Source organism: Artemia sp. Qi Xiang Cuo, chromosome 10 (assembly GCF_049724085.1).
Source record: "Artemia sp. Qi Xiang Cuo chromosome 10, ASM4972408v1, whole genome shotgun sequence".
Lineage (NCBI taxonomy): Eukaryota > Metazoa > Arthropoda > Branchiopoda > Anostraca > Artemiidae > Artemia > Artemia sp. Qi Xiang Cuo.
This window is the reverse complement of record NC_142803.1, coordinates 26,581,029-26,598,908: the sequence shown is the minus strand read 5'-3', so window position 1 is coordinate 26,598,908 and position 17,880 is coordinate 26,581,029. Positions and strand designations below refer to the sequence as shown.

The window sequence follows — 17,880 nt, the reverse complement described above, 5'->3', positions numbered from 1 at the left end:
GTGAATGACCATAATTTACAACAGAGAGAGTGAGTACACTAAGAGACACGTAATGTGGTGAAGAAGGTGTGAATTTGTATATGCCACATTTTAATAGTTTGGATAAATTAACAATTTCGACATCTTATCTTTACTATTACATCACGAACATACATAATGGAACTGTTTTGAAATTTACCAGTGAAAGTGGTGAAATAGTATTTATATTTTAAATCATTCATATATATACATTGCTAATTGCTTAGATAGAGTTATGTGTAGTATCGCAGTATTATTCCATTAATTTACCGTAGATAGAAAGTGTAATAATCCCATAAATAGCATTAGATAAAGACTTGCACATTTCAATTAATATGATTATTATTACATTAAAAATATCCTAAAATAGTAGTAATATAGCCCCAACCACATAAAACATTTCCCATAATAATGTTTAAAAGGTTGAAAGTGTAGAAGCTATGACTGTTATATGTAGAAAAAAAAATTAAGTATAGTAGCTAGGCTGTAACCATAGATAATCTACGTCCGGTGGAGGAACATTAGAAAAGGATATATAATTAAATAAGAAAAGTAATACAGAAAATTTTTTTTAAGCACTCGTGATTATGCTTAAATAAAATTATAAAATAATACAATGTCAATTAAAATTACGTAGGACAAATGGTAAATAAATCGCGAATATTTCAAAAACCCAAGGGTAAGGAAATCCTAATGACGGGATGTCATTAAATAATGGGAAGGGTAATATGTACCGTGGGTAATATGTGATATATTTAAAATTAAAAAAAAATAAAATTCTTTCATTCTAATGATACTTCCGATATAAATGTCTCGTAGTATTCCAGACGTGCTGTTTTTCAGATGTGAAGTGTGGAAAAGCTATCTGTCGAATTACGGCATTAATCAAGGAAGACGGTTTTGAATTTCGCGAAAATACTTGGCAAAAAAAAAATCACGAGACAATGTCTTATAGAAAGTTTCAAGGTATCATAGGAATATGAATGTCTAATCATCAAAATATTGAAAATAAATTATTGGACAGTCAGTTAGCATAATGATTTTAGTTTGTAAACATGATGACGAAGTAGCGGGCCCTCCACAGGAGTTGAGCCAATCGTGAAATAGCTCTTAGAGCGCAGAATCTAGACTGTGATATAGTAAAGAAAAAGTGTTTTTAGTGAGACATTATGTTCCTATCATTCTGCGATATACCCTGAAGTTATTATTCTGATCGCATTACTTATATGTGTACGTTGCTGTATACCTGAAAATGTAAGTCTCAATAAACCCATTACTTTTCTATTTGTGTTTGTTCTTATTATATGCCTGTATCTCACCGCAAAGTAGATAAATAGCTCAAATGTCTCCATCGGAAACGTTCCCAAAGAATCTGATTTCTAATTAACACTAGAGGTAATCCATAAGGAGATGACCCAATGAAGCGTGGTTTCACTGATGGTTGGAGAACTTCTAACCTACTATAGTTACATATTTTATTTTCTCTCATAGGGAGTGGCGCGGTCATTTTTCTACCCCTCCGTTATACTCATCCGTTATACTTACAAATGGTGCAGCCTTTAGTGGCACATGTTTATATCAACTTAGTGGCTTAAGGTAAAACCTAAGCGGCACAAGTGGAGCAACTCAATAACGGCGCAGTTGGCGCGATCCTTAATAATACAGCTTAAATCCTTAATGGCACAAATGGCACGGTCATAAGGGGTACAGGGCCGACAAAGACACAAAATTCCCCCGGTACAGCACCTTTTTTGGACCAAATCTTGGATATAAACTAATTTTTGCATTCTCTAAAGCCTACACATTAATTTTGCGAATGCATAAGAAGCCGCTGTCTTTGAAAGGAAATAGAGGCCCCAGTTCGGCCGAAGTACGCCCCAAGACTTAGCTCCATTTCTGACATTGTCACTGACCTAGAAGAGCTACACCGCAACTTCTCAAAGATTGATCTTCCATGCTATTTGTGAATATTCAAAGCATAGAATTAAAAAAAATATACATGAATTTCAAAGTTATAAATAGTAAAATTGGAAAGGTAATCTGACCTATTATACACAAAAAGTGCATCTCCTCTCCCCTCTCGCTCACTTTTTCACAGCATGCATTAATGAGTCACGACCTACTAATAAAATATCATCACGAAACATAATATTCAACATTACTGATACAAACTCGTTTTTACACTAGATTTTTACGAAACAGCTAAAAAAGACGACATCTCAGCTCATTTGACTGATCTACAATCAAAAAGAAAGCGTTGGGTTTGTTCCTTTTCGCTTTATGATAACGAGAAATGGGGTCCTGTTACCCTTTCAAAGTAGATTCATACGCATCATAGGTTCCTCGAATGTAAATACTCGTATTTTGGCTGTAATAACCAAATGAAATTTAATTTTGTCTTATATCACTTCCAAGAAGTTGCATAATTTTACAAACGTTTCCTTTCAAGCTGCTTTTAAAAAAGCAGATGGTAAGCACTTAAAATATATGAAAGAGGTGCTGGTTGAGGAGGATAGCAAAGGAACTAGACTTTGTTTAATAATGTTACAAGAGGTCAATTATGGACTCGAGTCATATCAAGACACGATCAAACTATTCAAACCCGGTTCATTTTCTTTACGATAGGGAAGGACCTATTAACACTGTTTGCTTTTATAGGGTAATTACTATTGAAAAAGCTTAAAACTTTATTTAAAAAGTGGAAAAAATAGAAGCTGAGACGCATATAAACATTATTTCTAAAACTAAAATTAAGAAATATGAGTTTCGTAAACTTTTAAATTACTATACTTAGATGAACTATTCGACTCATCAGCGACCAATAATAATTTTCTTTTATTTTTATTTATTTTTTCCAATAACTTGAATTAAGTAGTAAACGAGTTCATTTAAATCATTAAAAGAGTAAAAAAAGAAGAAAAAAGGTTTGGGTTTTGGATTCAACTAGAGCAAAACGTGCACTGCACAAAAGGGTTAATTCAACAAGATATTAAATATTCGGAAGTACTACCTTTGTCATTATATCTTCATGTCGCAACCCATAGATATCCGTTCTGATCGCCGGTAGGTCTACATCCTCTATTTGGACTTCTTCCTCTTTATACTCTTTGTCTAATTCTGACAACACTGTAGATTCTTTTGCAAGATCGATCGATTCAAAGACCTCTTGCAGTTTTTGCGTGTTTCGATCTAAATATTCAAAGATAAAATTAGCACCGTATTAAAATCCAGTTTTTCAAGATTTTTCTTATTTTTATTAGTGCAACTGAATAGCCTTCCCAACGGAAAACACGCCTATACACTATTCAAGATATATCTACCTCCAATTAAAAAAAAAAAAAAAAAAAAAAAAAAAAAAAAAAATGGCTAACAGCCACCTTATGTTTGACTGTGGGCTTGGCAAAAAAGGTTTTATAAACTTGCTTGAAATTAGGGCCTTATTTTCACAAAATTTTCAAGCTGAGTAAGTAGGAAGGGCTTGGAGGTACAACTTGAAATATATACACATTTCAGAGAATTCCAGTCCCCTATTGCTCATGTTTTATCAGTTCGTGAGACGTTAGTCTTCTTCAGCGGGTGAAGGATAGAGGAAAACAATGGAAGAAACAAATGATGTAAACGGAGCAAAATAGAGACAACAAAAGAATGGAGGAAACAAGGGATGGAACTTAAAACAACTTGGGCGCTAATTCAATTTCTAAGAATTAGATCTATATAACTCTATCCGCAAGACATTGGTTTTACAGAATCAACTTTATACTTAAAAGCAAAACTTAAAAGCAAATGCTTATTAAAAAAATCATCTAAGCACTAGCTAAAAATTAAGAACGAAAGATTGCTGCGTCGAATTCAGGAAACTGGTTTTATATAGGGTATTACATTAATGTATTACATTCACATTAATGTGAGCCTACAATTACTTACCAAAAGTTTATGAGGTAATAAACAATCCAAAGGCCTTTCGATTAGCAGGCATCTGGAACAAGTGTTATAACTATAATTTTAACAGTTCACCTTACCCTTCTGAAGAGTACCTTTCAGAAACTGGAAATTCTGGCCATGGCATCATTCCAAGACAAATTTAGAATAGTAAATTGTTTGAAAGGAAGAATAACGTACCATTTTCTGATTCATTGAAGAATAACGTACCTTATTAATATTAACAATAAATAATAAATGCCCTTTTATTTCCATAATCGCACACGATTGCAGCGGACGTCACAGGTCAAGAAAATATAGCATACAATGAAATAAAATAAAATAAAAATGAGTTGTAAAAACTTAACGTTCATACTTGTAGTGCTTTAAAAGTAGGGAACAAACGACAATAGATACCCTTTTGAGGCCTTTCGAGACAGAGGACAAAGAAATTCTAAGGAGAAAAACGGAATAAAACTCGATCATTACCTACTTTAGCCGTAATTTATTTCGGCAAATAATTGGGTTAGGACCAAACGGTTCAACAATAATTAAAGTATTTTTTTGCAAAAAAAGTGGCATGATTTCCCTTAACGTTAGTTTTTTGGTATATTAATTAAAAAAACTTTTTCCACAAAATAAGTTTTTCAAAGGAAAGTAAAGAACTCCATTAAACCAAAAATGAGCAAAAATAAAATCAAATAATCTACCAAGCGTGAAACTACCACAAACAAGCATAGATAAATAAATGAAACCCAAAACGAAAAGAAATTAAAATAAATAACCGGGTCAAACACAAAATGAGCAGAATTTAACATAAGTATGGCTCAAAACCCCTATGCCTTCCCAAGGCGAGAACATAATTTGCACTTTACTGAAAAATATAAATGTTTTTACTTTAATAACTTTAACAAATCAAATAATATTAACATTTTGATTGCTAAAATATCAGTATATGTATATTAAACTGACAATGCACATTCATTTGTATTTTTTTCAGTAAAGTGCAAATTATTTTCTCGCCTTGTGAAGGCATAGGGGTTTTGAGCCCTACTCATGTTAATTTCTGCTTGTCTTGAGTTTGACTCGGTTATTTTTTGTAATTTCTGTTCGTTTTGGCTTTCATTTATTTCTCGATGCTGATTTGTGGTAGTTTCACGCCTGGTAGATTGTTTGATTTCATTTTTGCTCATTTTTGGTTTAACGGAATTCTTTACTTTTTTTGAAAAACTTATTTTGTGGAAAAAGTTTTTTTTAATTAAATTCTGTTCGTTTTATATTGACATAGTCTTTTCAGGAAAAATAAAAATAATACTTTAAATCTTTTTGTTTTTTAAGAGTTTATAGTTTGGTCTGCTATTTCTATGCTGGAGAAAAATTTTCAGCAATTTTTAACAACATACACCCATTTAAAAATCCGGACACAAATAGTAGAGTTTAATTTAGTTTCACGCCTCCTCTAGTTGACCTGAAATAGAAAACTTGATACCATTCGCAAAAAAATCTGTTTACTTTTTTGGACAGCTTGGATACACTTACGCTATTTTGATTTGGCTAAATTTAAAAAGCACAAGTAGTCCCGGAAGTTTGAACATAATACCCTCAATCGTTTTGGGATACTGCTGAGATGCCTTATTGGGAATTAGCATTAAAAAAGTGCATTTTGACTTAATCTTAAGGCAACATTTAGTTTTTAAACATGATGGATAAATGGGAGAATGGGTGTGGGAGCGGATTTTCGATTATTAAAAAGGGCACTAGCCCTTTCAATTTCCATTCGAATGAGCCCTTTTTGAGTTTCTACGACAACGATTTCTCTAAATACCTTATATGCCCCCAGGGCATAAATTACAACTCTTGCCCTGAGGGCTGTGCGGGGATTGTCATCGTCAAAGACCTAATTTCCAGAACTTTCAACTACATTAAACAAAATGGCTATTTCAAAATTTTGATTGGATGTGTTTGGGGAAATAGTGGGTGCGAGAGAAGCGTTAGTTGCTCTCCAATCCCTTTCAATTATTAAAAAAGGCATTAGCCCTTTCAATTTCCAATCTAATGAACCCTTTTGAAGTTTCTACGACAACGTTTTCAATAAAAACCTAATATGCCCCCAGGGCATACTAATTTGAACATAATGGCTATCTCAAAATTTTGATTGGATGTGTTTGGATAAATGGTTGGCGTGGAAGGGGTGTTAGTTACCTTCTAATCACTTTCGACTATTAAGAAGGGCATTAGCCATTTCAATTTCCTATCGAATGATCTATTTTTGAAGTTTTTACGACAACGCTTTCTATAAAAAACCTTATATGCCCCCAGGGCATAACTTACAACCCTTACCCTGAGGGCTGTGGGGGGAGGGGGTTGTCATCCTCAAAGACCGGATTTCCTGAACTTTCAACTACGTTGAACAAAATGGCTATCTCAAAATTTTTGATTGGATGTGTTTGGGGAAAAGGTGGGCGTGAGAGGGAGGTTAGTTGCCCTCCAATCACTTTCGACTATTAAAAAGGGCACTAGCCCTTTTAATTTCCAATTGTACGAGCCTTTTTTGAAGTTTCTACGACAACCCTTTCTATAAAAACCTTAAATGCCCCAAGGGCATAACTTAAAACCCTTGCCTAGAAGGTAGTGGCGGAATGTCCTCCTAATAAAAGTAATTTCCATTAAGAAATAAACTACGCTGTACCAAATGACTATCTCAAACTTCTGATTGGATGTTTTCGGGGAAATGGTGGGCGTGGAAGGGGTGTTAGTTGCCTTCCAATTACTTTCGACTATTAAAAAGGGCACAAGCTACTCCAATTTCCAATCGAATGAGCCCTTTTCGAAGTTTCTACAACAACTCCTTCGATACAAAGTGCCCTGGTATGGCAAAAAAAAAAATACATTCTGCCAACATCGTTCTTTACTTAGGCAGCGCGATTGCGCTGCCTATGATTTAGTCTTCTAAACGGAGCAAAACCTGACCCAACACCTCCCATTGAAGCACCTGTATTTTAAATTTGCCGAGTTTCAAACTGTTCATATAAAAACTATAATGACGGCTAAAGATGTTGGATATGCTGAAAATATATGACCCAAGAAGAGTCATTGGTGAATGTATAATTATGAATGAACTATGGATTCACTTGGATTTGTTCTTATATGCACTAATCAGTTTCCTTTTGTTCATGAATCTGGAGGTGACTAAACATGTCTCATGCATACTTGTACCTTCAATGATTACGAAACTACGACTATTGCAGACTTAGCGTTGAATATTTTGTATTAACGTTGTGTTGTTAGTGTTGAATATTTTGTATTAACGTTGGGTTGTTAGTGTTGAATATTTTGTATTAACGTTGTGTTGTTAGTGTTGAATATTTTGTATTAACGGTATATTGTTAGTGTTGAATATTTTGTATTAACGTTGTGTTGTTAGCGTTGAATATTTTGCATTAACGTTGTGTTGTTAGTGTTGAATATTCTGTATTAACGTTGTGTTGTTAGTGTCGAATATTTTGTATTAACGTTGTATTGTTATTGTAGAATATTTTTTATTAACGTTGTGTTGTTAGTGTTGAATATTTTGCATTAACGTTGTGTTGTTAGTGTTGAATATTTTGTATTAACGTTGTGTTGTTAGCGTTGAATATTTTGTATTAACGTTGTATTGTTAGTGTTGAATATTTTGTATTAACGTTGTGTTGTTAGTGCTGAATATTTTGTATTAACGTTGTGTTGTTAGTGTTGAACATTTTGTACTAACGTTATGTTGTTAGTATTCAATATTTTGCAATACACACCAGTTCAGAAATCTATTTTCCTAGTTGCTACACTTTAAAAAAAGCTTATAGCAGTTTAATCTAGTCGTTGGAAGCAAGTCAAGGATTCAATCGGCCTTATTCTTTTACAGTGGAGGGAAAAAGAAAAAATCGATGACACATCAGTGCTACCCATTCAAAAAAGGGATTTTCGTTGTTGTTCAAGCCAGGTACATAATTTCTGAGTCTACACTGGCTAAGCATGATGGGAACGAGAAAATTGCAAAGAAGAGAAAACTAGGATAATACAAGCCAGTGAAATATAGAAGAGATCTATGCAAATTTTTCGATCGAGACCTCCGCTCGACCGTCCTCAGTGCAGAATAAAAATATAAGTCCAAAGGACAAAATAAAAACCAAACCTTCAAGTCATTCCTGTATATGGTTTTCATCTATGGCAATTCCAATAATGTACTTTTTGTTTCCATCCAACGCCATTTTTTTTAGAGATATCAGGCTATCTTTCAAAATTCCCCGAATTTGTTTTTGGTATCACATTTTACTATTAAGGCTAATCGAGATAATAGTTACCATTCCTGAATCAGCAACAAAAGGCAATTTTTTCTTACTAGCCAGTTTTAATTAAAACACGTTTCCTAATTTTTGGTTACTATGGACTGTGGTTCGTTATTTAAGCGGTACAACCACGTAGCTTCCGCTACAACCATGATATAAAACCCTTATCTTACTTATAAATACGATACAATATATGTTTTCATTAAAATACTGATTTTGAGAGATCGTAGATTTGGTTCTGAGCGTTTGATTGAAGCCATCTACCTCAGGTTATTTAGTGATAATTTTGAATCACTTCTAAGTCATCTTCGAATATAGCTTTTCTTTTCAGAAAAAAGGTCCGCCCGATTCTTTTAAATTTACAATACGGAAAAACAGCAAAAATAATTGATATATCGTCACTGTCATACTTAAAGGTCGCATCTTACATTTTCAAACCTCTGAAATAATTCTCACAAGGCATTTACTTAGCTGCACTTAAGGGGCAGATGAACAGGGCAATGTAGGTTCAATCACACTTCAACCCTCCTAATCTACATTATCATGCTGATCCTCCATTTGAGTACAGCTTAGCAAAAGGTTTTTAGCAATAACCTTAGAGGTGTTAAAATTTTGGATACGACTTTTATGGGTAACAGCGACGAGATGTCTTTTAGTCTAATCACAAAAAAATCAACTCAGGGCAAAAACCTAAAATTTGTACAAGTAAAAAGTAAAAAATTGAGTCTAATGTACCTTGAGAAAAGATAATATGAGGTATTCGGCCCATAAGTCCGAGTTCCGTTAGTCTTTTCCTCAGGAGACCAGCGCTTCTGTCCAATATTTTTGAAGTTGTTACATCCGACTCATCTCCATTCGGAACCCAAAACACATTCAGTATTTGCAGGTCGTTAGTAATTTTTACCTAAAATGAAAAACGAAAGCATTAATCACAGATAATTACTTGAAAGAACATTACAGTCTTGGCAATCTTCTTAAGACTAGCCTCAAGTGAAATAATGCGTTATAAAGGTGTCCGGCTAATGCCCCCGGAAAATCCCCAGCCGCGGGCAATTACCACTGGAAAATTCTCTCCAGATATAAAATTGAGCAGCCAAAGAGAATGTAAGGATAATAAAACAATTATGAAAAGATGAAATTCTGGGATATTCTATCTGTATTGCAAAATACAGGCAGAATATCCTATGTGGTGTAAAATAACCTATAGGATTTTTTTTATCTCTTTTAATTCTTTTTTTGTTTTTTTTGGAACTCGGGTTGGTATATTATAGCAGGTTAAAATTATAGAAAGGTTAAAGAAAAAATTTTGTTTGTTTATTTAAAATAAGGAGTCATGTCCATTTTCAATTTATTTGGTTCAGACTTGGAGTTGGACTCCCTGTTATTTAAAGTAAATTAAAAAAAACCTTGAAAATACTTCACATAGGCAAACCTTCTGCTGTATGCCTAGTGGACACATTCTCAATCAAAAGGAGTGAATTGGTAAGTATTATTGTATTAATGCGTCCGAGCAGACACACAGGGCATCATTCTGAGCACACACAAAGGGCATCATTCCGAGCACACACATTGGGCATCATTCCAAGCAAACAAACGACCCACCATTCCAAGCACACATATCTGGTCTTATGATACTTCCGCTTTGACAAGCGGTGACCAACATTCCTATGACAATCAGCAGGTAAAAACTTCATCTGCAGGGGTCAAACTTTACAAGTGTCGTCGTAAAAACTTTAAAGGAGCTCATTCGATTGGAAATCAAGAGTTCTAGTGCCCTTTTTAAGGGTCAGAAATGATTGGAAGGCAACGAACACCCCTTCCACGCCCACCATTTCCCCAAACACATCCACTAAAAATTTTGAGACAGCCATTTTGTTCTACGTAGTTGCTTTCCAGGTAGAAATTATTTTTTTTAGGAAAACACTCACCCAGAGTCCTCAGGGCAAGGGTTGTAAGTTATGCCCTGAGGGCAAAAAAGCTTTTTTTTAGAAAGCTTTGTCGTAGAAACTTCAAAAAGGCCTCATTCGATTGGAAATTCAAAGGGCTAGTGCCCTTTTTAATAGTCGAAAGTGATTGGAGGGCAACTAACCCCTCTTTCACGTTCACTTTTTCCGCAAACACATCCAATCAAAATTTTGAGATAGCCATTTTGTTCAAGGTGGTTGATAATTCTGTAAATTAGCTTTTTGAGTATGACAACCCCCCCCCCCCCACAGCCCTCAGGAAAGGGTTGTAAGTTATGCTCTGGGGACATATAAGGTTTTTATAGAAAGAGTTGTCGTAGAAACTTCAAAAGAGGCTCATTTGATTGGAAAATTAAAGAGTTAGTTTCCTTATTAATAATTGACTGTGAATATAAGACATCCATCTTTCCTGACTAGCCCAATACTTCCCACACCACTCCCATTCCAAATTTTGAGACGGCTTTTTTGTTCAGTGCCGTTGAATGTTCTGGAAATTATATCTTTGAGCATGATACCCCCCCCCCCCAAGGTCTTCAGGGTAAGGGTTATAAGTTATGCCCTGGGGGCATATATGGTTCTTATGGAAGGGAAGCTCTTATAAACTCCAGAGGGGCCTCATTTGATTGGAAATTGAATGTTCTAGTTTACTTTTTAAGCGTTAAAAGATATTGGAGGGTGACTATCCCCCCCCACACCTTTTTTTCCCAAATGTATCCGATAAAAATTTTGAGATAGCTATTTTGTTAAAAATAGTTAAAAGATCATATAACAAAACTCCGGTGTTGACACAATCCCCCAGGGCCGGGGGGCAGGTGTTGTCAGCTTTGCCCTGGGGGAAATATGATCCTTATGGAAGGGATGCTCGTAAAAACTTCAAAGAGGACTCATTTTATTGAAAATTGAAAGTTCTAGTTCACTTTTTAAGTCAAAAGAGATTGGAGGGCACCTAGCCCCCCCTCCACGCCCTTTTTTCTCATACCCATCTGATAAGAATTCTGAGATAACTAATTTTTTTTTAAATAGTTCAAAGACCATATAACAAAAACCCTGTTGTCGATACAGCCCATTTGCTTGGAAATTGAGGGCTCATTTGATTGGAAATTGAAAGTTATAATTCACTTTTTAAGAGTAAAAAGTGATAGGAGGGCAGCTAGGCCCCCCCCCCCAAAAAAAAACTCTATTTTTTCCCAGAAACACTTCACATAGAAGGGGTCGTCATGTAAACTTCAAAAGGGGCTCATTTCAAAGGGGGCAAACTTTTTCCACTTTGATATTGTTTCTTTGATTCCAGTTTTGATACTTTGATGGAGATTTTCTTTACTTAGATTCAGTTTAATAAATTAAACTGAATATTTGATGTATAATTATCTTAATTGCTGATCTCATCAGTTCAAAACTTTAGTATAATTTTAATGTTTATTTTCAAAATTAAGTACAAAAGACAAAATTTGTAACAAATATTTGCGCCAATGACGTAGTAGGTTTTACACTTTTACAGTGAGAGAAGGAGGCGATACCCAAACTCTTGTTTGTAGTGATTTTTGTTCGTTTCAAGCTTGATTTGCATATTCAATTTAAGTTTCACTCGTTTTAAGATTTATTTATTCATTTACATTAATATCTACTGTATGTTTGTTTGCATTGATTGTTTAATTTCTGTTCGTTTTAAGTTTTATTTATACTAAAATAGCAACATATTTTTTTTCGTTTTAAACTTGATTTTCATATTCAACCTAAGCATTACTCGCTTTAAGATCTATTTATTCATTTATACTATTACTTTTTGTATGTTTTTCCTATGATTGTTTAATTAATTTCTGTTCGTTGTGGGTTTCATTTATTCTTTAATATTATTTTTTGGTCATTTTTGAGTTTGAATTTTAACAGGTATTTGTATCTGCTGAGCTTAAGTTTAAAATAGCCTTTACTTTACTTTGAACAAACAATTTTTCGGAAAGTTTTTTTTAATTAATCACATTATCACATCCAGAACGATAAGGAGTTCTCGGAATTGAATTTCTTCTTTAAAATGTATTTTAAGTAGCCCCATTGTTAACTCAGCCAAATATCTTGATAGGTAGGTATACTCGTATTGATTATTTTTAATAGATGGAGTAAACTGTAAAATTTGTGTTTGATGTAGGAGTCGAACCCGTCCCATTCAAATATTTTTGCCTCTCAATTACTCGGACTATCTGTCTTGGCTTTTTTCTACAATTAGCCATGTCTTGATGCCTACTTCAAAATACTTGATTTTCGATTCAAATCAACGTACACGTTACTCGACTGAGCCAACAAGCCATTGAAAACATTATGATTTTAGAAATACATTCTAAGGCATTCAGTGTAATATTTCAGGGACGTTGGCCAACTGATGTTAAGCGTCACAATATCGTTACAAGTTACTTGCATAATCGATTTATTAATTAAAGTTCTGTTAAGTTTTATAAGTTTCCGGGCACCATTCTTGGTCTTATCTTCACAATACACGTTCCACGATAATTTGAGATACATACTTGCCATGCATATTCTTTTGACGGCTAGAAACACATGTTCCGATCTACAAAATTTGTATCACGCCTGATCACACCCATTGAATTTATATTGAAACTATGTTGTATGTGTTTGCATATCATATACCATCATGGGTTTTAAAATTCACCCTTCCCTACTACCCAATCTTGAACTTTCAAATTCAATCCGTGAAATATTTTTTAAGTTGCACCTTCATGGGACGGTAAAAAGCAATATGAAAACTAAAAATCGAATAAAAACTGCGTTTGTGTAGTTTGGGAGCTTAGCCCTTGAGGCAAATCTAAACCGTTTCAAATTCTGAACAATTTTTTTTGTTTAGAATTATAGTTTCGATTTTTAGTTTAGGGTTTTAGTTTAGATTTTTAGTTTAGTTTTAGTTTAGATTTTCAGTTTAGTTTTAGTTCAGAGTTTTAGTTTAGAGTTTTAGTTTAGAGTTTGATTTTTGGGTTTTAGCTTAGAGTTTTAGTTTTGAGTTTTAGTTAAGAGTTTTAGTTTAGACCTTTATTTTATAGTTTTAGTTTAGAGTTTTCGTTTAGATTTTAGTTTAAAGTTTTAGTTTAGTTTTAGTCTAGAGTTTTAGTTTAGAGTTTTAGTTTAGATTTTCAGTTTATAGAGTTTTAGTTTGGTTTTAATTTAGAGTTTTAGTTTAGAGTTTTATCTTAGTTTAGAGATTTAGTATAGAGCTTTAGTTAAGCTCTAGTTTAGTTTCAGTTTAGAGTTTTAGTTTAGTTTTTGTTTAGATTTTTAATTTAGAATTTCAGTTTAGTTTCGGCTTTGAATTTTAGTTTAGATTTTTAGTTTTTAGTTTAGTTTTAGTTTGGATTTTTAGTTTAGTTTTAATTTACAGTTTTAGTTTAGTTTAGATTTTTATTTTAGAGTTTTAGTTTAGAATTTTAGTTTAGAGATTTAGTTTAGAGTTTAAGTTTAGAGTTTAAGTTTAGAGTTTAAGTTTAGAGTTTAAATTTAGAGTTTTAGTTTAGTTTTACTTTAGAGTTTCAGTTTAGTTTTAGTTTAGAGTTTTAGTTTAGAGTACTTAGTTTAGAGTTTTAATTTAGTTTTAGTTCAGAGTTTTAGTTTAGTTTTAGTTTCACGTTTTAGTTTGGTGTTTTAGTTTAGTTTAGAGTTTTAGTTTATTTTCAGTTTAGAATTTTATTTAAGATTTTTAGTTTAGAGTTTTAGTTTAGAGTTTCAGTTAAGAGTTTTAGTTTAGTCTAGAGTCTTAGTTTAGTTTTACTTTAGAATTATAGTTTAGAGCTTTAGTTTAAAGTTTTAGTTTGGAGTTTTAGTTAAAAACTAAAGTTTAGAGTTTTAGTTTATAGAATCAGTTCGTAGTTATAGTTTAGAGGATTAGTTTAGTTTTCTTTTATAGCTTTTGTTTAGAATTTTAGTTGCAACAAAACTGAAAGCTAAATTTTAAGCTAGGTTACATTGAGGTAAATGCTATCAAGTTAGGTTTATTTAGGTCCAATTAGCGTAGCGGGCTATGCTAAGAGAAATTAAATGAACATAACTTAAAATCAGTTAACATAGAACGTTAACATATGTAGTTACATAGAACAAACTTAGGTTTATTTAGCATAGAGTTTTAGTATAGAGTTTTAGTTTCACGTTTTAGTTTGGTGTTTTAGTTTAGTTTAGAGTTTTAGTTTATAGTTTTAGTTTATTTTCAGTTTAGAATTTTATTTAACATTTTTAGTTTAGAGTTTCAGTTTAGAGTTTTAGTTTAGTTTTACTTTAGAATTATAGTTTAGATTTTTAGTTTAGAGTATTAGTTTGGAGTTATAGTTTAGAGTTATAGTTTAGAGTTTTAGTTTAGAGTTTTATTTTAGTTTTAGTTTGGAGTTTTACTTGCAACAAAACCGAAAACTAAATTTTAAGCTAGGTTACATTGAGGTAAATGCTTTCAAGTTAGGTTTATTTAGGTCCACTTAGCGTTGCGGGCTATGCTAAGAGAAATTAAATTAAATGCTAAGAGAACTTAAAATCAGTTAACATAGAACGTTAACATATGTAGTTACATAGAACAAACTTGGGTTTATTTAGCGCGGCGCGCCACGCTAAGTGACCCTAAATGAACCTAACTTTGTTCTATGCAACATTGTTTTTTTATTGATTTTTTATACTCAGTCCCAAATTAAAAACTCGGGATTTACCAAATAGCTGAGTTTGTTCTATATAAAAGTGCTTTTCTAATAATTTTTTTACCCATCACCAATCAAAAAGACTTGGGATTTACAAAATAGCTGAGTTTGTTCTATGCAGAAGTGCTTTCTTTTAATTTTTGATACTCTGTCAGCAATGAAAAGACTTGGAATTTACCATGTAGCTGAGTTTGTTCCATTCAAAAGTGCTTTTCTTATTACGTTTTGATACTCAGTAACCTATTAAGAGACTTAGAATTTACCAAATAGCTGAGTTTGTTCTATGCAACGGTGCTTTTTTTTGTTGATTTGTGATACTCAGTCATCAATTAAAAGATTTGGAAATTGCCAAGTAGCTGAATTTGTCTATACAAAAGTACTTTTATATTAATTTATGATACTCACTCATCCATTAAAAGACTTGGAATTTACCAAGCAGCTGAGTTTGTTCTATACAAAAGTGCATTTCTTTTAGTTTTTGATACTCTGTCACCAATTAAAAGACCTGGAATTTACAAAGTAATTGAGTTTGCTCTATGCAAAAGTACTTTTATAGTAATTTTGATACTGAGTTATGAATTAAAAGATTTTGAATTTACCATGTAGCTGAGTTTGTTCTATGCAAAAGGGCCCTTTTAATAATTTCTTATACTCAATCACCAATTAAGACACTTGGGATTTACCATGTAGCTGAGTTTGTTCTATGCAAAAGTTTTTTTTATACTCAGTCATTAATAAAAAGAATTGGAATTTACCAAGTAGCCGAATTTGTCCTATCCAAACGTGCTTATTTATTACTTTTTGACACTCTGTCACCAATTAAAAAACAGTTTTGCGAAAAACAAACTCAACAACTTAGTAATTTCCAAATCTTTTAATTGGTGACTAATTAACAAAAATTTATATAAACGCACTTTTGCATAGAACAATGTCAACTACTTAGCAAATACCAAGTTCAATGCAATAGTGCTTTATTTATTACTTTTTGATACTCAGTCACAAATTAAAAAGATTTTGAAATTACCAAATAGGTGAGATTGTTCTATGCAAATTTGCTTTTTTTTTTATTAATTTATGATACTCAGTCATCAATATAAAGATTTGGAATTTGCCAAGTAGCTGAGTTTGTTCTATGCAAAAGTAATTTTATATTAATTTATGATACTCAGTCACCAATTGAAAGAATTGGAATTTACGAATTAGCTGAGTTTGTTCTATACAAAAGTGCTTATTTATTAATTTTTGACACTCTGTCACCAATTAAAAGACTTGGAATTTGCTACGTAGTTGACTTATTTCTATGCAAAAGTGCTTTTATAATGTATTACAGGTAACTACTTGGTATTAAAAAAAAACTGTCTTCCTAATTTAGTAACTGAGATAAATGAGCACTTTAACAAGGTTCGAGTGCTTTTTTATCCATCCAATCACCTAGGACAAAACAGTATATCAAACCCGATAATCCGAAAAACAAGCCCAACATAGAGCAAAATCAGCATTAATAAGTATAAGTCATTGTCCTAAAACCAAGCCATAGCACCTTAAGTATACAGAATTTAATATTCCCCGCGTAATCACCACATATCAGGGCTCCTCAGATGAAAACTCATTGCCTATATAGATTTCGGCGCTTAAATTTCATTACCCAGGCAAAATGAGCGCGCCATGCCATAGAACCATATGGCATACCCCTATGTCTTGACACCTGTGGAATATCTATGAACAAAACAATACCCACAAATGTAAAAATATACCTAAAAAATTTCCAAGGTTCCTTAACCATCGTTCGCCTAGCACTAAATCAAAGTAACAATATCCCTACTCTGAAAGAATATCCTTCAGCAAGAATAGCTCCCCTAATTGCATAATCCTAACTCTCAGCCAAAAACTTTTCATTTTCGCTCAGTTTCTACGAACTGATTTCCAAACCTCTTACGTTACTCATTACCTGCATGCGTCGAAACAAACCCTAAAATCCAAAATTATAAAGGGAAGAGAAAACATAATCATCCAACAGACTACCTCAAAATATCATTCAAAATAGCTATATAGTTTTTATTATACTTATTTAAAAGTTGATTATATTGAAAACTAAGCTTTTTAAATTTCCAAGCAAGTTTATTGGCGGAAAAACCTCTTACGATTAGCTTATTGCTAAGTATTTGACTTCTACTTTTTAAATCAATGTAATTAGTACAAATTCTCGCATATCTAAATAGTTGGGAAAAATACGATGAATATGTTATATTCGAATATATATTACTTTTAGGAAACGGGAAATTAACTATTTCAAAATTAAAATCATCTGTATTATTATATATTTTAAAAACTAATGTATTATTAGATGCAACACTAATATCTAAATCTTAGAAAATTTTTTAATTCCTGAGCAATATGACTCAAATTTATTTTTAGTTTCTCCTAAAATACATGACAGGTCAGTCGCCGCAACTCTGGTAGGGCATCTTGCTGCACCCGCAATAAAGCGTGGTTTCGGGGGATTTTTATGAAATTTTGCCGTCCGTCCAATATAAAAACGGAAAAATTTTTTCATTATCATTAACATTAATATTGAACTTTTTAAAAAGAATATCCTCTATTCCATTCAATAGACTATTATTAACATCTTGAAACATTTTATATGTATTTGTTGTACTAAGCTACTTTGTTAAAACATCACAAAATAGCTTCTGACAAATTATTGCAAAATTATTATTCCCTTTATCAATAGGTAAATTAAAAAATCCTTCTTTATATTAGCAATCGCTTGTGTTATCTTAGCATTATAAAAAATTACCTCATTATTACGATTATTTTTCATATTATATATCTTATTTCCAACCCTATTAATAATTAAATTTTTCCATTTCTAAAAACTATTTTTATTAATTTTCTCCTGTTTGCACCAATTACCGATAAATAAAACTAAATCATTATTTAACCCACTAAGCACATTCGAGTGTTTTAGATGATTTTAAAGAC

The 17,880-nt window shown here is 32.5% G+C and overlaps 1 protein-coding gene across 2 annotated transcripts in view; it reads right to left on the bottom strand.

The window, feature by feature from the left end:
- Positions 1–17,880, bottom strand: part of LOC148947623 (uncharacterized) — a 98,931-nt gene that overhangs the window by 24,886 nt on the left and 56,165 nt on the right. For both annotated transcript variants that reach the window (XM_089096174.1, XM_089096173.1), the window contains exons 4-5: positions 8,994–9,162; positions 3,029–3,207 (exon numbers count right to left, since the gene is read on the bottom strand). In XM_089096174.1, coding sequence (XP_088952300.1) covers positions 3,029–3,207; positions 8,994–9,162 — 348 coding nt within the window. The remainder of the gene's footprint in view (positions 1–3,028; positions 3,208–8,993; positions 9,163–17,880) is intronic.